The sequence below is a fragment of the Hylobates moloch genome, unplaced genomic scaffold (genome assembly GCF_009828535.3).
Source record: "Hylobates moloch isolate HMO894 unplaced genomic scaffold, HMol_V3 SCAFFOLD_20, whole genome shotgun sequence".
Lineage (NCBI taxonomy): Eukaryota > Metazoa > Chordata > Mammalia > Primates > Hylobatidae > Hylobates > Hylobates moloch.
The window spans coordinates 44,762,586-44,789,123 of NW_026652295.1; the positions used below are offsets into that span (position 1 = coordinate 44,762,586).

Sequence of the window (26,538 nt, forward strand, 5' to 3'; positions counted from 1 at the left end):
GTCAAAAGCATGACAATTCCATTTGAAATTGGATATATTGAAGATCAAACATGGAGACAAAAATGTTGTGACTAAGATAGAAGGCTTACAATAAATTATCTTCATTACTTTGTTACCCTATTTTCCTACTAATGAATTACACAATGTTCTTTAAGATGATTTATAAGATGTAGTTACAAGTTTTAACTGCACTTAGTATCAGCTTATAAAGGTTTAATTTACCATAATAACTATTTTGTGCAAGCTTTAGTGTTTTGGGGGGTTTTTTGCTTTGTTTTGTTTTGTTTTTTTGAGATGGAGTTTGGCTCTTGCTGCCCAGGCTGATGTGCAATAGTGCAATCTCGGCTCACCACAACCTCCGCCTCCCTGGTTCAAGCAATTCTCTTGCCTCAGCCTCCCGGGTAGCTGGGATTACAGGCATGTGCCACCATGCCTGGCTAATTTTGTATTTTTAGTAGAGATGGAGTTTCTCCATGTTGGTCAGGCTGGTCTCGAACTCCTGACCTCAGGTGATTTGCCTGCCTCAGCTTCCCAAAGTGCTGTGATTACAGGTTTGAGCCACCGCACCTGGCCTATCTTTAGCTTTATATATAAATATATAAATAAATAATTTGGTGTGCTTCATCAAAAGTCATCAATATCTTTAGAAGCAATGCTGTTTCTAAACATGAAACATGAAAATCACCAGTTACCAGCAGACTTGGCCAACGTGTTCACTGACTGTTAAATTGCATCATAATTAGGTAATTAATACATGCCGAAGATATTAGCAACTCAAAAATCCCTATTTGTGATAATAAGCAACTTAGCTGAGGGAGGCAGCTCATCTGATTTTGAGGTTTCACAATTTAATAATAAGAAGGTGGGATATATGTGACCTCATGGCACAATGGTAGCACATCTGACTCCAGAAAGTGGGGTATATGCCATTTTGCAATAGTCGAGAAGCATATTCACTATAAACCTGAAAACTTAAGAATGTTTTTGGAAACATTTTTAACAAAATCATTCCTGAATCTGTAAGTATATTATTATTTTACTTTTTTTGGAAGAGGGGGAGCCTTACCTTGGCTCACCAATTAAAAACTTATGAACATCTCTGCACGGCTTTGGGTGAATAACTTTTTTACCTCTATGTGTCATAAGAAATTATGTTAACAACAATAATAATCAGGAATATAATATCAAATTTTAGTGATCCCTTTTAGAATGCTGAAAATCAGGCCGTGGGGAGTAAACTATAGAAGAGAAAAGGTGTTAGTCTGTGTATGGTCCTCAGATAGGCCTATACTCCCAAATTCAGAGAAACTGCAATATACAGTATAGTATAACCAGTGGTATGCTGGTTAGCAGCCCTCAGGGGTTGTTAGACAGCATAATACAATTCATCCTCGCTCCTACCCGAGTCCCACCAAGGATATCCATGCCCTAAACCCTGAAACCCGTGAATACATTACTTTACAAGGCAAAAGAAACACTGCAGATGTGATTACGTTAAGGACTTTAAAATGAGAAGATTATCCTGGATTATCCAGGTGTAACACAAGGCTATAAGAGTGAGTCAAGAGGATCAAACTCAGAGAAGGAGGTGTGCTATTGGAAGCAGAAGTCAAAGAGAGGGGTAGTGAAAGATTAAGATTTACAGTGTTGGCTTTGAAGTTGGAGGAAGGGGCTACAAGTCAAGGAATGCAGGCAATCTCTAGAAGCTGGAAAGACAAGGAAATGGATTCTTCTCAAGAGCCTCCAGAAGGAATATATGACTGCTGACACCTAGTTTTTAGGACTTCCGACCTCCAGAACTCTAAGATGATACATTTGCATTGCTTTAAAACACTAAGCTTGTGGTAAATTGTTATAAAAGTAATAGGAAACTAATACTCTAGGAAAACAAACAAGCCTGATTTATAGTTTGTTCATTTCTGTGTTGTTAGTACTCCCATGGCCAATTTAATCCATATTGTTAAATGCTGCACACAATTGGTGGAGCGGGTAAGTGCCCACTTCAGCATATTACTGGGTAGAACTATAAAATGGCACCAATAACACAGACTACTTATACAAACCTGGCACAAGACTTTCATGTGATTTGATATGGTAATTAATTTATCATTGGTACTTTAAAATTTACTCCCTCTGACCAATGTGCTGATTACCCAGTATCCCTGTGTCACCTTTCTTTAGGTTCCATTCACACTACGTGCCTCACAAAGATAGTTGCTTTTCCTGGGATACTGAATATTACCACAGTGATAAAAGTGATGAGCCTAACCATCTGGGTACCCGATCCAATGGTAACTCCACAAACAAATTCTCTCAAAACAAAACTTTTCCTTGGTCTGAATCCCACAATTTCTGGTGTCCTGAGAGTGGGTGCAGTAATGATGGCAGCTGAGGGAGAGGTGTCTGTGAAGCGGGCTCAGGGACAGGTCTCGTGGGGCCCATGCAGAAACACTCTGGGGAGACCTTACAAGACAGTTTTTTGAGAATGAGGAAGGAATATTTGGAGGGCTGCTTATGGGAGCCTCCATGTCACTAAGCAGAGACTGCCCCAAAGCAGCTCATAAAGAGAGGACTTGAAGAATTTCAGCCTCCTCATTTAGAATAGAGGAAAGAAAAGAACTCAGAATGAGATACAGAGAATGAGATTGTAACTTTCTTTTTTTCGTGCTGCTTCTAGAGACCCACCCCAGCAGATTCTTATCTAGTAAGATGAGGTCCTAGAACAGATTATTGAGAAATGCCCAGGCAACTCCTCTCATCTGTAGTTTGAAACCATCAACTGGGCCAGTGATTCTCAAGCAAGGTGATTTTGCCCCCCAGGGGACATCTGGCAATGTCTGGGGACATTTTGGGTACTCATGATGGGGAATGGCATACTGTCAGCCAGTGGGTAGAGGCCAGGGATGCTACTAAACATCCTACGCAGCACAGGGCAGCCCCCACACAAAGAATTATCAGTCAGAAACGTCAGTAATTCTGAAGCGGAGAAACCCTGAATGAGATTGTGCCATGAGAAGTTGTGCGCCTCCCGTATTAGTTATATTTCTGGCAACAAAGTCTCTGATGATTAAATATGTTGTTGTGATGCATTATTTATTCATGATGACATTTCTATATAGATTGGAATAGAAATCCTCTCACTTTGTGCCCAGCAATAATTAGTATTACACAAATGATAACCTGTGCCAAAAGAGATTTTTAAAGGGTTACCACGTATGCTATTGGCTATCATTCTGTCTACACTGCTTATATAGGATTCACTAAAGAATAATTTTTTGAAATAACTCGTTTAATCATATAAAACATTAAGTGTAATAAAGTCATTCATATGAATTCAAATTCTCTTTATAATGATGTTTCTCTTCCAGAGAACCGTCACTTTTCATGTGGCTATTTTGCTATGATGTTTCCTGCACTATTTTCTTCAGAAAAAATGTGCTTGGATTAAGTGAACAGTCTTCTAAGTAAAATTCTCAAAGTACTTAATGAATATATTTAAAAAATCGTATTCAGATTTTAAAGGGCTCTGTTCTCATTTACCTTCTCTGTCTAATGTAAATGTTAATTCCTTCTAAAGTAATTGGGCCTGCTTAAATTGCCAATCACAATTAACACATACTCAAAATTTGCCATTATCAAGAATGAAGCACCCGCAGAGGAATGTATCTTCTATTCAGTAGACTTTTGTTTCCTGAAATTAAAATTTGAAATGCCTTTAATTACTCACAGAGAAGGCTTGGTCAACCAATCCAGTTTTCTTTAGGAACTGATGCAACGATGAAATGGAAGGCAAAACAGGAAGGCGAAAGTGACTTGTCTTTTCAGAAAACTTCTAAGGATGCTGTACCAAATACAAGTCCAACACTTACCAGGCTTCACATGGAGGCATATGAAGGGAATTGCCACGTGACTGCATCTAGTCTTTCTAACTATACATTCAACATAAAGGACAATGGGACTTTCTAGTGAACACTGGAGAAATGAAGACAAAAGACTGTCAATTTATTGGCACAGTAAGGAAATGTGTAGCTGTTCAAGACTCTATACGCAGGGGATATAGCAAATGCACTTTCTTCTGGGCTGGCTGGTTCTTGTGAATAAACATATGTCTTCAGATTTCAGAAGGTACTCATCTGGCTTACTGCTCCCCCATCTGGATTTAGAAGTTCTTCTGAGGGTAGTGAGACTAGACAATGGCAGCTGACCAGAGTTGCTCTTTGGTGCATTATGCAGCAACCTCAGGCAAAGGGAAGCAAGAGTCCCATGAGGTTTTTTGTCTTTTTTTTGAGATGGAGTTTTGCTCTTGTTGCCCAGGCTGGAGTGTGGTGGCGTAATCTCAGCTCACTGCAACTTTCACCTCCTGGGTTCAAGCAATTCTCCTGCCTCAGCCTCCCGAGTAGCTGGGATTACAGGCGCGTGCCAGCACACCTGGCTAATTTTTTTGTATTTTTAGTAGAGATGGGGTTTCCCCATGTTGGTCAGGCTGGTTTCGAACTCCTGTCCTCAGGTGATCCACCCACCTCGGCCTCCCAAACTGCTGGGATTACTGGCATGAGCCACCATGCCGGGCCCAGAGTCCCATGAGTTTTAAATGATGCAAGATGCAGATCAGACTGATGGGCAGAAACTATTATTATTGCTAGCCAATAGCTACAGTTAACCATGATCAAGGCACCACGGACTATATCACTTATATCCTCACGGGAACCCTATGAGGTAAATACTGCTACTTGATGCCGTTTTACAGGTAAGGAAACTGATGTTTAGAAAGGTTAAATAAACTGCCTATGGTCACACAACTAATAAGCAGTGGAATTTGGTTTTGGACTTAGACTGATAGATGCTAAGGCCCTGTCTCTCTCAATCACTCTGCTATATCATTTCCCTAATTAGAGACAGAATGACCCTTGTGAGGATGAGGCTTGATTTCTTAGATAATAAAAACAGAACCAACCCCTCCAAAGTACCAGTAACTCAAAAGAAAGTTTAGCCTTCCCAGCAAGCACCAATGCCTTTAGTCACATGTAGACACCGATTCTGTGACTGTTCTCTGTCATCTCCAGACACAAAAGGTATACTATAACATTAAACAACTGCCTCATTTTGTTCCAAGCAGATGCTTCCATTTATGCTTCAGTTGGAAAAGTATTTGGTTATACTCAGAAGCCATTAGTACTCTTATGGGCTTGAAAGTGCCACATAAAATAAATTGATCCTATTTGGGTGTATGCCCTGAACAGGCAATAGGAAAACCAGCCTCCACATTGACCCACAACGTTCCATTTCTGGGCTTGCTCAATCCTTTTTAATGCCCTGTCATCAAGTTCCAAGACAGTTTACAGTTTAGATGCTTATTTAGTTTAACAGGGTATAATAACGTGTGTTTTGGCTGCTTTTAGCAGATCCTGCATAAATTCCAAGAGCATCACTCCCACCCCATATCCTAAAATAAGGGATCTATAGTCACTTAATTTATAAAATGCAAGGCATGAAAATATGTCTTGAAATGTTTAAAAATTGGGTAAAGTCACCGATTAAGGTTTTCACAAACCAAATGTATATTGAGTGCAGATAATAAGGAAACTTTTATTAGGGAGGACTTCAAACTTTGCTGTTGTTATAGTTGTTGTTTCCAGCTATAAGTACTTTTGACAAAGGGTTGAACAACTTCGAGTGACAGCTCCTGACAAAGTCAATCGTCTCAGGAAAAACCTAAAAAGGCAGAATGTTTACAAGTAAAATTCTAAAAAGTATGCCTTGAGCTTGAAAATTAAGAAGGCATCCTATCCCAACTGCTGAGTGGTGACAGAATCTTTACTGTGGTGACTTTCTGTAGAGTCCAGACACAGGGGCTATTCTTAGAACAACCAAAAAAAGCATGGAGCTGCCTAAAAATAATGATGACTCAACACCTAGAGGCTTCGATGATGTAATGTTGTCAAAGAACACCCTCTCTCCTCACAGGTTGCAGTTTTTAAAATAAGCAAGCTCACAGCTCACCTTCCAAGGAAAGCAAAAATTTCGCACACTAAGGAGAAAATTTGTGACATGGGTCACAAATAAAATGTTTCTTCCCCACCTCACCTGTCACTGTGGCTGGGTTTACTTGGAGAAGCAGCCCTGGCCAGAGTCAAATGCCACTCTTTCCCTGTCACCCTCACTCATCAGTCATCCTTTCAAAAAAGGCCCTGTGTGACAGGACAACAATGCTGATTACACAAGAGGAGAGCCTGAAAAGTCCTGACAGCCAGCACATTTTATGGCATAGGATGGGTCCATGTGGAGACTGTTGTACAGGTGCAAGGCATAGCTTAAAACAAAGAATAAAAACATCTCTCAGAGCTTCTGTGACAGCAGCCATTAAAGCATAGCAGCCATGGCTCCGTGCTATCCCGTGGCCATAGGACTCAATAGGGCCACAAGGTGACCAAGAGCATAAGCCAAGGCACAGCTGCCACTGCAGACACCTCACCAAGCACTCAGAATTCAAGCGGTACATGATCTAAGGAGCACGCAGCTTCGCCCCATAAGAGTGACACATCATGGAGCTCAAGATCTCCAAGGACAAGAGGACTGTCAGGTTTACCAAGAAAAGGGTGGGGACACATAGCCATGCCAAGCGGAGGCAAGAGGAGCTGAACAACGTCCTGGTCACCATGAGGAAAGCAGCTACCAGGATACACTGAACTGCCTCCTTGCTCTATACATGATAAAATATAGAAAAAATATTCCAGAGCCTTCCCTCTTCCCTCTTCCCTCTTAGTGCCCATGCCCTGAGCTCCTATAATATGCTCCTTCTGCCTCCATCTCTCACTTCACCTAACTTGTACTATAATTTTCAGATCTCAGTAAACATTAAGCTTCATGAGGGCTTGCATTTCATTCATCTTTGTACTCCCAGTGCCAAGAGCAATACTTGGGATGTGGTAGAGTTTCAATAATTATTAAATAATTGATGGCTGATTGATTGCTGCAGTACTCTTTCACTTTGTTAGTGTATTTATAAGTCACTGTTCTTCTCTGGGTACTTATATTGTATATCTTAGAATATCTTAGGACACATCTTAGGTATATCTTAGAATATAATATCTTTCAGGGTTATGTTCATTAGAAAGAAGATTCTTAATCAGAAAATAGCCTTTAGGTTTCAAAAGACTCTAGACCACCATAGGAGATACCTGGAGACAGGATGTTCCTCACACTACAGAGCCCATTTCTTTGTTCCTAAGGCTTGCTCTGTTCAGCAAGAAACACGGGGTTTGAGAGTCAAGGCTGGGTGCATTATAAATAAAGCATAATTTTAAAATGTACCTGATGTAATACACTAAATTTTACATGTACAACTGAGTCTTTCTTTTTCAAAAAGGTGAACTTGTTGCAGCAATGCTTTCATCGTGCATTTCTGAAATTCCCAAATATCAGTTCAAAAGCTCCAAAAGGAAGTCATTCCTAGTGTTTTGTAGTTATTTCTTATTATGGTTTATGTGCATGTTGTGTTTAAATAGAAATTATTTTTACCTGGGTTGGTTACCTACATGAGTCACCATAGTTAACTCTAAATGACTTGCTTCCACCAATTCAATTCCACTCTATAAATACATATGCTTTGCACCACTCAAGATATTGCAAAAAATGAGCAACCAGTGAGTGGTGGCTAAAGAGGAATCACTTTGAAAAGGACCATACTCACTTAGATATGTGAACTCAGAGATATTTGTGGGGGAAAGACAACCCCACCTGAGCTGAAATCCTGGTTGTCAAGGAGGGCAAAAGTAGGGCTAGGTAACCAAACGTATACTCACTTTCTCCTCCTCCTTCTAAATTATCATGTCCCTAGCCTCCCTACTCCCATATTTAGAACAAGTCTACATATAAAAAGCATGTGTAATAAAAGCTGATTATCACTGCCACATTTATGACACTGAAGACCCTCATTCCCTGAAAATTTCTAAAGAGGCTAGTTGAAGAGTGAAACGACTTTCCTCTCATGTGCCCCTTGCACAGTCTTGAACTTAAGCTGCAAAATGGTAAGTTTTAAGTGGACTTCTGTTCCAAATTCTACAACTTGACAGATCATAGTATCAACAAAAAATAATCTATTTGAGGGAAAGAATAAAACTCTCAAGCATCAGGCATTGAAACTACAGCATCTTCCCATGAAATAATGTGTCTCTAAGCCTTTAGAGTTCAAAATCAGATTGATTTATGATGAGGACAAACTTGAATACACATATCCTCAAATGCTTTATAAGTGTTCATTTCCTCACAAATGAATATTAGAATAACGATCACATTTAAGAGTAAAACTTAAAGATAGTTAAATTACCCAGTGCTTTTCTAAAACCCTGTGGACCTAGATGGCACGTGTTCCTGGAAGATGTTGTTGTCAATTGTGATTGCCAAGTTACATTCTTTTCCTTGAAGATGTCTAAAAACTATTTTTCTAAACCATGTGAGTCATGGCAAAAAAAAAAGTTTGTGTGCATGTTATTCTAAAAATATCATATTAACTTAGGTGATTTTTTTGTATTCACAATGGAATTTAAAACATCTGTAAAATACATCCTTAATGATCACTGGACATCTTCTTTACATGTTAAAAGATGATTGTTAAAGTATTCATTAAAATGTGAAGAAAGTTTGAAGAGCTAATTCAGAAAAATATCTTATATTACACATATACATAATTAGGTTAATATATAAGAAATAAAATATCAGGATCAATAAGAAAAAAGATAGTTGCTATGACTGAATATTAATTTTTAATTTGAGTTTCCTAGAAGCCAGAGAAAAAGAAAAACACATAAATCACATAATCCTCATAGTGAGAAAAAAATACCAGTTCCCCAGAGTAAACAAAGTCTTCCTGGAACTAGTTCTAAAAGAAAAGTATCACGTGAACCTTATATGGGAAACAGTGAACAAGAAGTGTCCTAAAACAATTGAAGAAACAGTTTCCACGTGGAAACTGAGATTAACCTTCTTTAAAACTCAAGGCTATGATATAAAAGCACAACTTTGTTATAATTCTAAGTCTTTCTTCCAAATTCTATAGACATGTGCTCTCTAGGTCTACATATTTTTAGAAAAACACCTGGTTATTAGAAAACCTCCTTCCTTCCTTGAACCAGAGATAGACAGTCACAGATCTGGGTCGTAGGGAGGGGAATGAAGAAGAATGAGGAAGAGAACATGCTTACTAAGAAGGTCTAGTATTATGCTACCCCCTCTGTCTACTTCATCTCATTTAATCACATAACAAGCCAATAAACAAGGTATTGTTAACACCATTTTATAAAAAAGGGAACTGAGTTTCAAAGATATTTTTAAGTTGGCAAAGATGAAATAACTACTACATTGTCCATGCAGGATTTGGACCCAAATGCTTCCAAATCCAACACGCACATCATGTCTAGAGAGCTGTATTCAACATCTGAGACCCCCAAAGAATGAGGAGGTTGCTCTTCCAACCTCAAGACACTTACAATCACCCAGCTGGAATGTAAAGACTAGACCATCATATGACACAGTGCATTCTATGTATAAATAATACATTATACTAAACAATTTGGAGTTAATAATAGCTAAAAATTTTTTGGGGGGAAAGGTAGGTTTTGAACAAAATATGAGGCATGATATTTGAATACGATTGATTAAAAACCTTAACTATCATGTACCTGATCAGCAAGTCTCTCTCTTAAAACACTGATGAGATTATGGTATTTATGTTTAAAATAATAGGCTATATGATACAACATTCCCAGTAAAATAGAACATTAACGGAAACTGATGAAACTAAAAAAATAAACTACACATGTTCTGTTTCTATATACACCCATTTTGCTAAAAGGGGCAGGGGCATATGGTTGAACACCATAAGCACAAAATTATCAATGAACAGGTAATAAGGAAGTCTATACAGCACACTAATAACCCCACCCTCACAGAGAAAATAGCACAGGGTATTAATAGAACTGGCACTCAGCCCATCTATATCACACCGATCTCATCTATTGAACTAAATGTCAGGCCTGCTGTGATGGTTGCCTTGGAGGAGTTTTAAAGTTCACATCAAAACTCTGACTTCCTTTGGTTATCACCAAGTCGATCAAGAATTTCATGCCCACCAAACTGAGACTAGATTCAAGGAAGTCAAGACAGGCAGGGTGAAGCCCATGACATCCTCAGCTGTTGAAACTAAAGAAAATAATAATGATAAAGCTCATCCTAACCCTGGGTTCTATCTCTGAAACTGCCTCTGAAAAAAGTAATGTTCTTAGGCAACAGAACTCAAGCGTTACCTTTGAATTTACATCTTTTAAAATTTGAAATACTTTGAAATTTTCATGGCCCCCACGATGGCTGTGTCTTTGTGTACTTCTCAGGGGCTCCTGGCCCAGGAAGCGAATGGCGGATGAAATCTAGCCTATCCCTCCACCGCCACCAAGGCACCCTGTTCAGGGCTGCATGCACCCCATCAGCCTAGAGGGCAAGACACTATTTTTACAAAGTCACTTTCTTTCCCCAGGCAGCATGCCTTAAGACTGCTTCTGCTCATTTTAATAATTCACAGTCACTGTATAGACTAGAAGCAGCTCTGATGGAAACCATATGAAGTGGGTTCCAAGTACTCATTTTTGCAAATGGGGGAAAAAAAAGCTCCATGTCCCTCTTTAATATCATACCAAACTAAATGGAACATGGCAGTCATCTTTCACCAAGTGTCATCAAGAATATATGTTTACCCACTTTTTGGCACAGAATCCAAATACTCTCAACTCTATCCATCAGGTTTAATTCTCTCTACTGTCCCAATTATTTTCAGGTTGTTAAGTGGGACTTTTAGAGTAGCTTGACAGGCTCTTGGGCCCCAGGGGGTCACTCAGTACTGTGGAGAAGCAAGATACTAAATATGCCTCTGGAATATTTTAGTCACTTTAAGAAAGGTTAAGGTTTCACAAAATGTCCTACAGCAGCTTTCAAATCTGCCCCACACTGGGCCTCTCATCTGGCAGGTGCCCCCAAGTGATTAGCAGTAACTAATTATGGGTCTCAGTCACTGTTCAGGGAAAAAAACAAAACAAAACAGATTTAACCTCCAGAGTACAATGATATGCCCTTTTAATAATTTAAATATTCCTTAAGACAACAAACATAACTATAAATGTCACTTTTACTTATAACAAATGAACAACACAAGAAAAACAGTGAAATTCCTAAGTATTCCTTAAATATTTTATGTGTAATTTAACTGTTACCTGCTTTAATATTTAAAACTAATATTTGGTGATCCATTTTCCCACCCTCAAGTTCCCATAGTTCACTTCTATTTTATTTTTACAACATACATTCAGTGATACTTAAACCATAGTGAATTATTATCTTTATGTTTACCCTTTGTTACAGATCCCTAGCGTGAATTTTCCAACCAGCCTTAATGTTTTCTAGGGTCTTTCAAAGCATGAGATTTTAGCTTTTATTGTTACCTTTTAAAAATTTATTTATTATAATAATATAAACATAATAATATAAATATTTATTTTATTTATTGCTTTTATTGCTACTCTCTTTTTACCCATCTCCCTTTTCTTCTCCTCAATGTAGTTATAAAAATAAATCTGCTTAAGATACTTCTAATCTTTTATTCACTTGGCTTACTAAATGAGTCAGTCCCCTCTAACAATTTTGAACATTACATAAATATAAATTGACATATAAAGCAGGTTTCTTTATGAATGTCAAATCTTAACTACGAGGGTGATTTGGATTCAGTGCATTTACATTTGGCTTGAGCATTGCTGCTGAATCACCTGAGTTCTTTCTGCCTTACATTCTTCTACATGGAAGTTTGTGCTGATGTACAGCCAACTTTGTTTTTAGAACCTGCTTTCCACAGTACAATTCAGACACAGTGATGCACAGCGGGTAATGAACTGGACTTAAAAGTCAGAAAGACTCACTCTACTCTTTTTTATCTCTCTAAATAATCAGCTGATTCTGGCAAATTCATCTCTCTGTGTCTTAATTTGGTCACTGTTTAAGAAGAGTTTCATTTCAATATTGATTCAGCACCTACTGTGTGTCAGGCCCTATGCAAGGCACTAGAAATACAAAGAAGACAAATATAAATTCTGTCTGCCTTGAAGGGCTTCAGGGTCTAGAGAAGAAAATGTAAATGGCGAAAAGGAAAATATGTCTGGGTAGTTGATAACAAAATATTTTACAATTTAAGCTCCCTGAGTCAACACAAACATGTGCACGGAGCAGTAACTATCTGCTTTGTGGGCTAGGAGGCTCTCCTGTAGACCCAGACCAGACCACTAGTGAGGAGCTAGAATGAAGGGCTGTGGGCAGCACAAGCAGGTCAAGGCCGGAGGCTTTAAACTATAGATACTCAAAGAAAGACTCAGTGAGTGTCAGAGTTTGGCTTGGGGAGGGCTACACAGACAGTACCTACACACAATGCTCATCCTAGCTTGAGTATATTCTTTATTTCCAAAAGACATGAGCCCCCCACAGCTCTAGTCATCATGCTGGTACCCATGGACTTAGCATCCAGGCAAGCACCTATGGCCCCAGGGCCCAGGTCAGCCCACAAAGTCCCAGGCTTTAGACCTGCCCCTTTGCCAGGTTGGCAACCCTGGCATCAGTTACCAGGCTAGCACTCAAAGACACAGGTTCTAAGATCCTGCCCAGTGCCAAGCCAGTCCCTACAGCCTCACTTTCCATGCCAGTCCCTGCAGCTTCATGCTCCAGCACATTCATGGGCCAGGCCTGCTCTAGCAGACCCAGGGGCTAGGTACATCCCAGTAGACCTCACTGCTTCCTCTGTGTGCTTCCTCACACAGAGCTAGGCTCCAGGACCACCCCTTGGACCCAGATACCAGGACAGCACCTGCGGCCCCAAGACCCAGGCCTCCCTTCATGTACTTAGCCTCCAGGCCAACACCTGCATATCCGGCCCCCAGACTCCACACTTGTCCCAGGTTCCACACTTGTCCTAGCAACAGGGCATCCCTAGGCCCTTGGCCAGTTCCAGTGTCCCCGGGCTCCAGTTGACACAGGGTCCAGGCCTACCACAGTACCAGGCCAGTCCCTGTGGACTCAGACTTCAGGAATGTCCCAGTGAACCTAGAAACCAGGTCCATACCAGCACCTAGCCAGCCCCTAGAAAGCCCCTTCAGACTCAGACTCAAAGACCACCCCTGCACCAGGTCAGCCTCTATAAACCCAGGCTTCAGGCCAGCTTCTATAGACTCAGGCTCTAGGCCTGTCCTTATGGATATAGACTCTAGGTCCACCCCCACAGACCCAATCAATACGTTTATCCCAGTAGATCCAGGCTCCAGGCCTAACCCTATGGACTCAAGCACCAGGCCTGCCCTCCTGCTGACCCAGGCACCAGGATAGCCTGCCCAAGGACTCAAGCAGCAAGTTCACCCATGGACCATGCCAGACCAGCTGCTAAGAATCTCTAGATGAGCTGACTAGCAAAGGATTTCCCCAGACAAAGCCAGTCCAAAAAGACGAGAATAAGTCTCTACTTCTTCAAATGCATAGAAACTAATACACAGTCACAAGAATTAGAAACAATCAGGGAAACATGGCACCATCAAAGGAATAAAATAAAGCACCAATAACCACCCTCAAAATAAAGATTTGTAAACTGCCTGACAAAGAATTCAAAATAATTGCTGAAAGAAAGCTCACAAAAATATAATAACATACAGAGAAACAATTTAACAAAATTAAAGAACAATAAGCAACCAAAATATGAGATATTGAATTATTAAAAAAATTCTGGAGCTGAAAAATGCAATGAAGTAAGTTAAAAATACAATAAAGGGTGTTAACAGCAGAACTGGTGAAGCAGAAGAAAGCCTGTGAATTTGAAGACAGGTTATTTGAAAATATACCATCAGATGAAAATATTAAAGTGAATGAAAATGCATAAAGGAAGCTTATTGGATTTATAGGACAGCATCACAAACAGGTATCCAAATTATTGGAGTTAAAAAGTAAGAGTAGAACAATAAAGGGCTAGGAAATTCAGTTAAAGAAATAATGATAGAAAATTTTTCAAATCTGGAAAAATATACAAATATCCAGGTACAGGAAGGTCTCCACTAAGATTCAGCCCAAACGAGATTACAATAAAATATATTATAATCAAATTGTCAAAAATCAAAGATAAAAAGAGGATCCTAAAAGCAAGAAAAAAAAAAAGAAACATATCACGTGTAATGAAGTTCCAATAGGGCTAGCAATAGACTTTTTTACATAAAACTTACAGGCCAGAAGAGAATGGGATAATATATTCAAAGTGATAACACAGAGGCAGGGTGTGCGTGTGGGTGGGGGGCTGGGGGGAAACTGCCAACCAAGAATTCTTTACCCAGCAAATCTATCCTTTAGAAATGGAGAGAAAAATACTTTCCCAGACAAACAAAGCGGACAGTTTGTCACCACCAGACCTATTTTACAAGAAATGCTAATGAGATTTCTTCAATCTGAATGAAAAGGAGGATGCTAATTAGTAATACAGTCAAGCATAGGAAAGTATAAAATTTGCTGGTAAAAGTCAGTACACAGTCAAATTCAGAATACTTTACTACTATAATGGTTCTACGTAAGTCACTTATATCTTTAGTATGAAGTTTCAAAGACTAAATTATAAAAATAATGATAGCTACTATAATTTGTTAAGGGATACATAATATAAAACATGTAAATTGTGACATCAATAACATAAAATGCGGAAAGAGGTGTAAAATTATTGAGTTTTTTCATATGATCAAATTGTCAGCATAAAAAAGTCTATTATAACTATAAGATATTTTATGTAAGCCTCATGATAACCACAAAGCAAAACCCTTTAGTTGATACACAAACCATAAAAAGTAAGGAATCAAAGCATACCACTAAAGAAAATCATCTAATTACAATTTCTCTCACAGTAAGAGAGAAAGAAAGGAACAACAGACATACAAAGCAACTAAAAACAATTAACAAAATGGTACTAATAAATTCTTATCTATCAATTAATTCTTTGAGTGTAAATTGATTCAATTTTCCAATCAAAAGACAAGAATGACTGAATGGCTGAACCAGCTTTTTAAAAAAGACCTAACTGCCTACAATAGACACACTTCACATATATACTAAAAGGGAAGAGAGGGAAAAAGATATTCCATGTAAATGCTAACCAAAGGAGAGCAAGGGTAGCTATTTATATTAGATAAAATAGAATTTACATTAAAAAAAGTAGAACAAGACAAAGAAAGCCCCTTATATAAGATAAAATGATTAATTTGTTAAGAAATAACAGTTGTAAATATACATGTACCCAACATTGGAGCATCTAAAAGTATAAAACAAATATTAATAGATTAGAGAGAGAGAGAGAGAGAGACTGTAACACAATAATGGTAGAGGACTTCCATACTCCACTTTCAGCAAAGGATAGATAATCCAGACAGAATATCAATAAGGAAATATCAGACTTAAACTGCACATTAGACCAAATAAACCTAACAGACATATACAAAAGATTGAATCCAACAGCAGCAGGATATATATACATTCTTTTCAAGTGTACACATAATATTCTCTAGGGTAGATCATATTAGAGTACAAAAAGGTCTTAACAAAATTTAAAAGATTAAAGTAATATCAAACATCTTTTTTAAACCACAGTAGTATATAAAACTAGAGAACAATAACAGAAAGAATTTCAGAAAATTTACAAATACATAAAAATTTAACAAGATGCTCCTGAACAACCAATGGGTCAAAGAAGAATTTAAAAATATCTTGAGACAAATGCAAATGGACACACAAAATACTAAAATCTACTAGCATACTATGAGATACAGCAAAATATATCTAAGAAAAAAACTTACAGAGATACATGCCTACATCAAAAAAGAAGATTTCAAACAAAAAACATAACGTCATACCACAAGGAATTAAAAAGAAAAGAACAAACTAAGCCCAAAGTTAGTAGAATGAAGGAAATAATAAAGATCAGAAAATAAATAAATGAAATAGAGACTAGAAAAATAGAAGAAATTATCCATAAAACTGAGTTGGCCTTTTAAAAAGATAAACAAAATCAACAACCCTTAAGCTAGCTTAATAAAAAAATCTGAGAAGACTCAAATAAAATCAGAAATGAAAGAGAAGACATTAGAACTGATACCACAAGAATACACAGAATCATAGGAAATTACTATGAACAATTATATGCCAACAGTTGGATAACTTAGAAGAAATGGATAAACTCCTAGAGACGTAAAACCTACCAAGACTGAATCACAAAGAAAAAGAAAACATGAACAGACCAATAACAAGTAAAAAGATCAAATCAGTAATAAAATGTCTCCTACCAAAGAAAAGCCCAGAACACAATGACTTTACTGCTGAATTTTAACAAACATCTAAAGAACTAAAACCAATTATTCTCAAACTTTTCCCAAAAAATTGAAAAAGGAATACTTCCAACTGTATTTTACAAAGCCAGTATTAGCCTGATACCAAAGTCAGACAACTATACTACAAGACAAGAAAATTATAGACCAATATCCCTAATGAACATAGATACAAAAATCATCCACAAAATACCTGTAAACCAAATTCAACAGCACATTAAAATGATTGTTCACCACAATCAAGTGGGATTTATCACAGAAAAGCAAGAATAATTCAAGAAATGCAAATCTGTAAATGTGATACACAACATTAACAGAATGAAGGATAAAAACCATGTGGTCATCTCAACAGAAACAGAAAAAGCGTTTGACAAAATTCAACACTCTTTCACAATAAAAATTATCAACAAATTAGTTGTCAAAGGAATGTACCTCAATATAACAAAGGCCATACATAACAAACTCACAGCTGACAGCATACTTAACATTGAAAATATGGAAGATTTTCCTCTAGGATTAGAAACAAGACAAGGAAGCCACTCTTACCACTTTTATTCAACATAATACTGGAAGTCCTAGCCAGAGCAATTAGGCAAGAGAAAGAAATAAAAGGAATCCAAACTGGAAAGGAAGAAGTTAAATTGTCCTTATCTGCAGATTACGTGATCTTATACATAGAAAACCCTAAACACTCCATCAAACAACTGTTAGAACTAATAAACAAATTCAGTAAAGTTGCAGGATACAAAACCAAAATCCAAAAATCAGTAGCATTTCTATATACTAACAAAGAACTATCTGAAAAAGAAATTAAGAAAACCAGCCAAATTACAAAAGCTAAGAAAAATCACATACTTAGAAATAAATTTAACCAAGGAAGTGAAAGACCTGTACACTGAAAACTATGAAACATAATGAAGGGATCTGAAGAAGACACAATAAATGAAAAGATATTCTATCTTCAGTGGCTAGAAGAATTAATATTAAATATTAACATTTAATATTATTAAAATGTTAATACTACAGAAAGTAATCTATAGATTCAATGCAATCGCTAACAAAATTTCAATAACATTTTTTCACAGAAATAGAAAAAACAATCCTAAAATTTATATGGAACCACAGAGGACTCTGAATAGCCAAAACAATCTTGAGTAAAAAGAAAAAATCTGACTACAAAGCTATAGTAATCAAAACAGCATGGTACTAACATAAAAACAGGCATGTGGACCAATGGAACAGAATAGAAAGCCCAGAAATAAATCCATGTATTTACAATTGATTTTCCACAAAGGTGCCAAGAACATACAATGAAGAAAAAACAGTCTCTTTAATAAATAATGTTGGAACAACTGGATATCCACATGCAGAAGAATGAAATCAGAACCTTAGCTCATGACATACACAAAAATAAATTCAAAATGAAATAGACTTACATAAGACTTAAAACTAAAACTACTAGAAGAAAATGTATGAAAAGAATTGTTGACTTTGGTCTGGGTAATGATTTTTTGGATATGACCCCAAAAGCACAGGCAACAAAAGCGAAAATAAATGGGATTACATTAAACTAAAAGGTTTTTGCCCAGTAAAGGAAAAAATCAATGGAGAAAATATTTGCAAAGAGAGAAAATATTTGTAAATCTGACAAGGAGTTAGTATCCAAAAATACATAAGGAACTCAAACAACTCAATTGCAAAAAAACAAATAACCTGATTTAAAAATGGGCAAAGGAGCTGAATTGACATTTCTCAAAAGAAGACACACAAATGACCAATAGGTATATTAAAAAGTGCTCAACAACACTAATGATCAGGGAAATGCAAATTAATACCACAATGAAATATCACCTCATACCTGTTAGGATGGTTTCTGTAAAAAAGGTGAAAATGTTGGTGATGATGTCAGGAAAAGGAAACTATTACACATTGTTAGTGGGAATGTACATTGGTACAGATATTATGGAAAACAGTATGGAGTTTCCTCCAAAAACTAAAAATAGAACCACCATTTGATCCAACAATCCCACTACTAGGTATATATCTAAATAAAATGAAATTGGTGTGTTGAAGAGATATCTGCTCTCCATCATTCATTGCAGCATTATTTATAATTGCCAAGATATGGACTTAACCTAAGTGTTCATCAATAGATGAATGGATAAAGAAAATGTGGTATATATGAAATACTAGTCAGCCTTAAACAAGAAGGAAATCCTGTCTTTGCAGAACATGGATGAAAATGGAGGATAGTATGTTAAGTGAAATAAGCCAGGTACAGAAAGACAAATATTACATAATCTCACTTACATGTGGAGTATAAAAATGTCAGACACATAGAAACCGAGAGTAGAATGGTACTTGCCAGGGTCTGGGAAGTTGTTGAACAAAGGCTATAAAATTTCAGCTGGACAGGAGCAATGAGTTCAAAAGATCTATTCTACAACATGGTGACTTTAGTTAAAAACAATCTATTGTATTTTTAAAAACCACTAAGAAGGTAGATTTTATATATTCTCCCCATAAAAAAGTAGTAAGTATGTGAGGTAATGTATATGTTAATTATCTCAAGTTAGTCATTACATAATGCATACATATTTCAATACATCATATTGTACACAATAAATGTATACATAATTTTTGTTAGTCAATTAAAAATAAATTATTTAAAAATTAAGAAAATAGACATGAGCATCTTATGGGCAAAATACATTGAACTGCTCACTTTATGGCATTTCAGATTTCCATAAATTCATTCTTCTCTTTGAATATGGAATGTAGATTCATTTTTATGTTTTATAGATCTACAACCTACTGTCTGAAACTCTTGAGGAGTGATATGTTTGGCATTCTGAATTGCGGGATTTGGATGTGTAATACTGGGCACAGGGCTCATATTGTGTAATGTCCCAGCAACATCTGGGGCAGCCCCCCCTAGTAATTAAAGGGAGGAATATTTCTATAGAGAAATAGCTGACTAGTCAGACTACAAGTAGCCTCTTATCAGTTCAGGTCAGATTTTAATGAAGTGATGTTTTGTCTCAAAATGGATTGTGAAAAAAATCTCAGTTTTCAGATGTTCAGATTTTAGTGCTATAGATAAGAGATTGTGGACCTGCAGTTGTAAAGTTCAAAGTAAACATTGACATTCTCCTACAAACTAGAGTGAGGGGAACATAGTAAAAACCACAAATAATCAGATTTGGCTTTGAAAATCCTTTAGGATGCTCTCATAATGCCTGCAATGTTAGACTAGCTCAGCGTTTTGTCAGCTGAACTCGAGAAGAAGAAATTGGTTCAGATTTAGTGGATATGTTGAATGAAAATGTACATCTTTGAATATTAGAATCACTCTAGCCACTTGCAACGCATTGCAATAATCTATTTATAAGACACACAAAGACTAAGAGAACAGTAGAGCCAGGTCTCTTACCACATGCCCATTCTAGTAGAATATACTCTTTAATGGTTGGCAGAATTACCACCTTATTTTTAAAAAACTGTGTATGTTCATATGTGATGTGTGTATGTCTGTCTGTGTGTGTAAGGAAATGAATGCAGTTGAAAATATGCTAAATGTCCTTTTGTTTTGGCATCACTGTCAGCATTTATGTTTATTATTTGTTTGCATATTTTGAATAGACCCCTCTTGGTGTATTACAAATTAAATTTAAGCCTATCTTTTTTACCATTGCATCCCCAGAGCCAAATATCATACCTGCTTTCAGTAAATATCTGTATATCAGGAGGCAGTAGTGCATAATGTTTAAGAGCATGAACTCCGTAGTCTGGCAGCCTAGATTTGAATCCTGCCTTGGCCACTACTAGCTTAGACCATGGGAAAAGTCTCTGCTCTCTAGTGTCCTCACCTGAAAAATAGGGATAATGATACTTATTATATCAACCTAGATGGACTAATTTATACTATAATAACAAACCCCAAAATCCCAGTGGCCTGAACCAACAAAAGTTCTTGTTTGTTTGTTTTTCTTGTTGCATTACATGTTCATGATAGGTTAGCTAGGATTCTACCCTATATCATCAGTGTCCTTACTCCAAGAGCCAAACTGCCTAAGCCAGCACTACTTGGCACAATGCCAGTTTCCCTAGCAGAGCAAAAGGAACATTCTTCAGGGTCCAATATTGGTAAATTAAATTCTTGGCCTAGAAATGACACAAGTCATTTCTGCTTACACATTGGGTAGAAACAGCCAGTAGGGTCCAGGGAATACAATCCTGACATGCACCCAGGAAGTAGAGTTACAGAAAGATACTACCCTCATAGGGTTGTCATGACAAGTAAAGGACTCATGTTTATAAAGCACCTGGAAAAGGACCTGGCACCATGCCAAATGCTATATAGGTATTTGCTGCTGCTGTTATAATTATTAATAAATTGAATAAATACATATTTTGGAGAAATATCTAATGTAGATGACAGGTTGATGGGTGTAGCAAACCACCATGGCATGTGTATTCCTATGTAACAAACCTGCACGTTCCGCACATGTATCCCAGAACTTAAAGTATAATAATAAGAAAAAAAAAGTAACCTTTCAGGTTTCTTCTTATTCAATTGAATTTGGCTAAACATTTCAGTCATTGCTTCACTATTCCCCTTTAGCAAGCAGTGCATTCCAACGTCCTACCCAGCAGACCCTTATCTGTCTTTAGCATAGACACAGGGCAGCTCAAAGAACAACCTTCCTAGCCTCACCTTCCTCAAGATGACTTCTGCAGCCCAGCTGGATCCCGAAAGATGAACCCAGGGGAGTGCTCTGAAGAGAAATGTATCCTAGTAATTTTCAGGTGTTGGATACTGTGAAGATCACAGTTTTAAATGCGTTTCATACAAACATATTTATACTTCAAGCTGTAGCACGCACACAGCAATCTGCATTTATTGGTTTCAGATGCCAATTTCCTCCAGCTCCAGTTCTCCTTTGTGTTATATAAACAAATCTCAACCATCTGGACCACAACAAGCCCCACTGAAGTATGTGTTCACTCATTGCAAAAGCATGAAATCAAAATACAATCTCACAGAACTCTGCCTAACTGAAAATTGGAATGAACATTACGGACAACACAAAGCTGTTTTTTAACATATGCTTTAGGTGCCAGAACTTAGAATGTAAATAGGACAGCAGAAATGAGCATATCAGAATATTTATCACTTTGAACAGAACAAAGTGATACAGAAATAAACAGATCCAGATCATATCCTGTGCTGTTACCTATATTATAAGAAGTTCAATTTAGTACCCCATAAATTTCCTCAAAAATGTAAAGGTATCTCAGACGTGGGAAAATAGAGAAGAGAATGCTGCAAGACTCATTTGTGATAGAAAGCAAAAGGTTTAATTCCTACCCAACTATGGAAGTTAAATATATACTTTATCATAATTGCAAGACAAAGGCTAAACTTAAATCTATCAATATCAAGACACAATGATTTCAGAAGCAGGCTGTGCCAAAAAAGAAAGGACTCTGCCAAAACAAATTACATATGAAACCACCGACCCTCGTAAACCTTGGAAGTGAAGGCTAAGCATCATTTCTGATGTCTCCACTCCCGCTCTAATTCCAGGCTGCTGAATACATCTTCCCAAAGCCGAATGTAAAAACAATTACCATGGCCAGCCTTGCCCATAGGCAAATACAAGGAGTGCTGGAAATGCTTTATGCTTATTTTCCCCCTGCCTAAAAATATCTCCCCACCAACTTATCACAGTGCCTAAAATGTCCACCCTTTGTGGAAAATACCCATCATCAGACTTCATGGCTCAGATTCATGAAATCTAAACCTTGTGGAAAGAATATTCTGACAGAATGGAGTATGCTACTTAATGTCTTAAAATAAGTGATTTTATCATAATAGTTTTTTTAAAAGGAGGTTAAATAAAAGAAATATGAATTTCTGGGTCTGGAAGAGAAATATGGCAGTGAAAATGAGATGCCACAAGACTCCCCACTTTTTTTTCTGGAGGTCCAGCAATCATGCCTCCTGGCTACTGTCAACTTATCTGGTATCTGATTATCTTGTTTTGTCACCTTAAACTATATAGATATAATTAAATCAAAATTAAATCCATGTCATATTATTTGGTATCCTAAAGACTGTCCACAAAAGGAAGAGTAAAAAAAAAAAAAAAAATCTCACTGAGGTAGAAGACTTTCTGAATTAATAAGCTGAATTACACAGACTTTGGCCAATTATAAAATTCACCTCCATGGCTGTAAAATTGTGATCTAAATCATTTGAAACTGAGTGCAATTAACTATATTCTTGCTTATTTTGCGTCAATATTTTATCAAGGTCATCCTAAAACCAAATACTATTTCCCAAACTGCTATGCACAAACTTCATATACATATTAGATGAGAATATCTTATAATCCATTATTCAATCACAAATCAGAATATCAAAGTAGATGTGTACAGACTCCCATGAAGTTCCCCCACCAGCCCCTGTCCTTCTATGTCCTCAGTTCTAATTCAGTTAATCAGCCATTCTTGAGCAGCACTGCTAAATGAGATTAGCACCTTCCTAGGTCTCATTGCTTCAATCTACTGGGAAGTATTTAATCAGGAAAGAATGAAAACCCTCATTAAATCTCTAAGGAAAATCCTTCTAATTGTGATATTTAGAGAAATAGATGATATGATGATAATACATAGACTGTTGCTTTATAGTTTATGGCAGGTATATTTCAGAGGAAACTACTTGCCCTGAGAAAATTATCATTTGTGATAATCTGGTTATGATCCAAGAACAAAATTCTCAGTTTCTTTCAAAGAAGAAATTGGCATGTGCCACTTTCTTACTTTAAATAGTCTGATGATCATAGCACTGGAGGTTCTAATTATATGTAATTCCTTGCATTTCAAGCTATTTTCAACCCATAATTTCAACAGTTCAACTCCAAACTGATATCATTATAAAAATATCTTTAAATGGCTTAAAATAGTTCCTAATCCTCTGGGATGGTTTTCTCTGTGGCTATCAGGATTGTCTACAAAATCAATCATATCCATAAATCAGACTTCCAGTAATTGTGCCAGACGCAGACTTCAGGAATGGGCAGAAAGAGCTAAAGTCTGTGAAACAGCAATCATAAAGCCTACTCTTTTATCTCATACAGAGTCATATACTTTAGTTTAGAAAAAAAAAAAGGCCCGGCCAGGCGCGGCAGCTCACGCCTGTAATCCCAACACTTTGGGAGGCTGAGGCAGGCAGATTACGAGGTCAGGAGATCCAGAACATCCTGGCTAACACAGTGAAACCCCGTGTCTACTAAACATACAAAAAATTAGCCAGGCGTAGTGACGGGCGCCTGTAGTCCCAGCTACTCGGGAGGCTGAGGCAGGAGAATGGCGTGAACCCAGGAGGTGGAGCTGGCAGTGAGCCGAGATTGCACCACTGCACTCCAGCCTGGGCAACACAGCGAGACTCCGTTAAAAAAAAAAAAGAAAAAGAAAAAGAAAAAGATAAAAAAAGGCCCTTTATCCAAAAAATTTTGTCCATGTTTCAGTAGTATAATAGTGGCTTTTACAACTAAGAATCTACATCTACAAGGGAAGGTTTAATCTATTTAGATACCCCATTCAAAGGTCAGAGAAATCTGAAATAAACTTTGGAAAGGTCTCCAAATGGAATATTTACTGTGATTGCCAAAAACATTTACACTAAGTTAAGTCTGTTTCTTAAAATGGGAAGCTGGAAAGTGTTAATACATAGACAACCTCATTCCCCAATCATTTCAAATTGAGGAGTTACTGCTTCATTCAAATTCTTACAACGCACACATGGCAATACCACCATGGTATCAGTGAGCAAAGAAGGACTCAGATGCCAACCCACTTACCTTCTCTAATATCTACTGTGAGACTTGGCTCACAGTTTGAGAAGGCTTTTTTAGAACATTCATCAAGCTGCAGGCAGGCTGGAGGTAAAATGGAGTTTGTACTGTTTTGAGAAAGGCAAATTATATTTATGGCAGAATAGGGGAAAAGGAAACTTTTAGGAGTTTAAGACATCTGCTTCCTAGCCTAAGGGGCATTTCCTACAATCCATATTAATACCACTTGTTTTGCTAGATAGACCTGTGAGTCACAGAGGACTCAATTTGATTCAACATATTTTCATCTACAACCCTGTCAGATGTATCTCTAAAGTTAGTTGATAATAGAATGGGATTTTCTTATCCTGGTACACATGCCAAAAATAGAGCCAACTAAACATTTCCAAAAACTTCAAAACGCCAAACACAAATGAACAACAGGATTACTTGGAGATAATGCCACATCTCCCCATGTTCCAGGAACAGAAAAAGGCACCTTACCTTGCTCTCTTCTCCTTCAAACACTGACTGGTGAACATTGCACGCAAACAACGAGTTGGGGAGGTCATTGAAGTCAGTGATTGCTTGAAAGGCTTCTTCTGCAAAACAACGAGTGACAGCCCAGTCCCTGTCTATGCAGCACAGTAAGAAAAGTCCTCCATCTTCAGGGACGTGTCCCTGCTGCCCCGGGCTCCTCATTCCGATGAAGTATGATTCTCCCCTCATTCCTGGGGATACAAAGATGAGCATGTGTTACTGTAGAACAAATTCCTTAAAACTCAGTTTTCGGGTCACAGTTTTGTATTGTCAGGGGCAAAACAGTGGAGTACGATTAGGAGCAGAGGCAGGGGATATTGGAAGGGAGAAGATCTGCAAGTTCACATGGTTCCCTTGATCCCTGAACCAGAATTTCCCATACAGCTCTGCTCTGGGGCAAGAACCGAGTTAGTACTATGGTTTTTTAAAACAAACAGACAAAAAAATAGGTATAGGAAATGGAGATCACCACCACCACCACCACTACTACCAATGTCTATCATGTATTGGGTTCCAGGCACTATTCTAAATGATTTATATACATTTAGAACATCAATTACATACATTAACTATCTTATTTAATCTCCACAATAGTCTATAAGGTTGGTACCAATATTATCCCCATCTTACAGATGGGAAAACAGAGGAACAAAGCAATTAAGTAACTTTTACAAGACCACTGACAAAATGGCAGGGCTAGGATTCAAACTCAGGGAAACTGGCAGCAGAGCTCATTCTCCTATGCCACAGGAATGAAGCAGATCACAATAAGTAGAAGCCTATATTTAAGGAAGTATGATCTACTTCATCAGCACCTGAATCCTGATCATGATACCTCCAATAGGTAATAGTTAATCCACAGTGAGAGTAAACACACCACACACAGACCCCCCCCCGCCCCCCGCCCCGAGATATTTCCTCTTCTGACTGAGATAATTACTTCAAGTCATTTGTGAACCAGGTCCAGATCCTAAAAAATCAGTGCTATCTTGGTCAATCCATGGTGCACAGGTCCCCGTCCCTCCTTGCCTCATAAGGCTTTCCAGTATTGATTTCACCTAGCTGTGTTCAACCCTTCTATTATTTTTTCACCCCTTATATTTGCAGTTTGCCTAACTACAGAGTTTTTCCATTTTTTTGATACTGGTACATAATTTAGTGGATTAGGTCAATACCCCATATAGTCCAAGGATGGTATCTGCTTTCTTCTTTTGTACTGATTTTCATGCCTGTGATACTCTTCTGCTCAAAGCTCAGTAGTTAAGAGGCTCAGAAAGTGAAATAACTTGCTCACGGTTACGCAGGCAAGACTGACTGAAAATTATGACGTGGCTATTGAATCATCTTCAGGAAGCTCCCTGTTCTTTAGTCCCATCGTCACAGATGCTCAGAGCAAAGGACAGAAAGGTGGGTACCACTAAACATCACTCTGCTCTCATGAAGTTTAGTTAGATACAAATTCTAGATCTCCAGACAAAATATCACTTTCTGCTTATATCTCTCTTGAACTCCGAAATAAATCCTTGAACCTCATATTGATGAGGTTATTTTTTTATTTTCATTTTTCCTAGAAAAGCCCCAGTGAGAGTTGGTAAGCAGCATTTTCTGGCTATAATGCATTACATATAAAATCTTAAGCCCGGTTGAGGTAGGAGCCAAAAATTAAATAGTTTGAGGTGGTTTCTCTAAAATCAAATCACCAAAATTGTGGTAAATAAAAATTTCTA

General features: G+C 37.5%; 1 protein-coding gene across 5 annotated transcripts in view; it reads right to left on the reverse strand.

Moving 5' to 3' along the window:
- Positions 1–26,538, reverse strand: part of RCAN2 (regulator of calcineurin 2) — a 290,327-nt gene that overhangs the window by 227,088 nt on the left and 36,701 nt on the right. For all 5 annotated transcript variants that reach the window (XM_032141129.2, XM_032141127.2, XM_032141130.2 and 2 more), the window contains exon 2: positions 24,776–25,002. In XM_032141129.2, coding sequence (XP_031997020.1) covers positions 24,776–25,000 — 225 coding nt within the window. In that variant the 5' untranslated portion in view covers positions 25,001–25,002. The remainder of the gene's footprint in view (positions 1–24,775; positions 25,003–26,538) is intronic.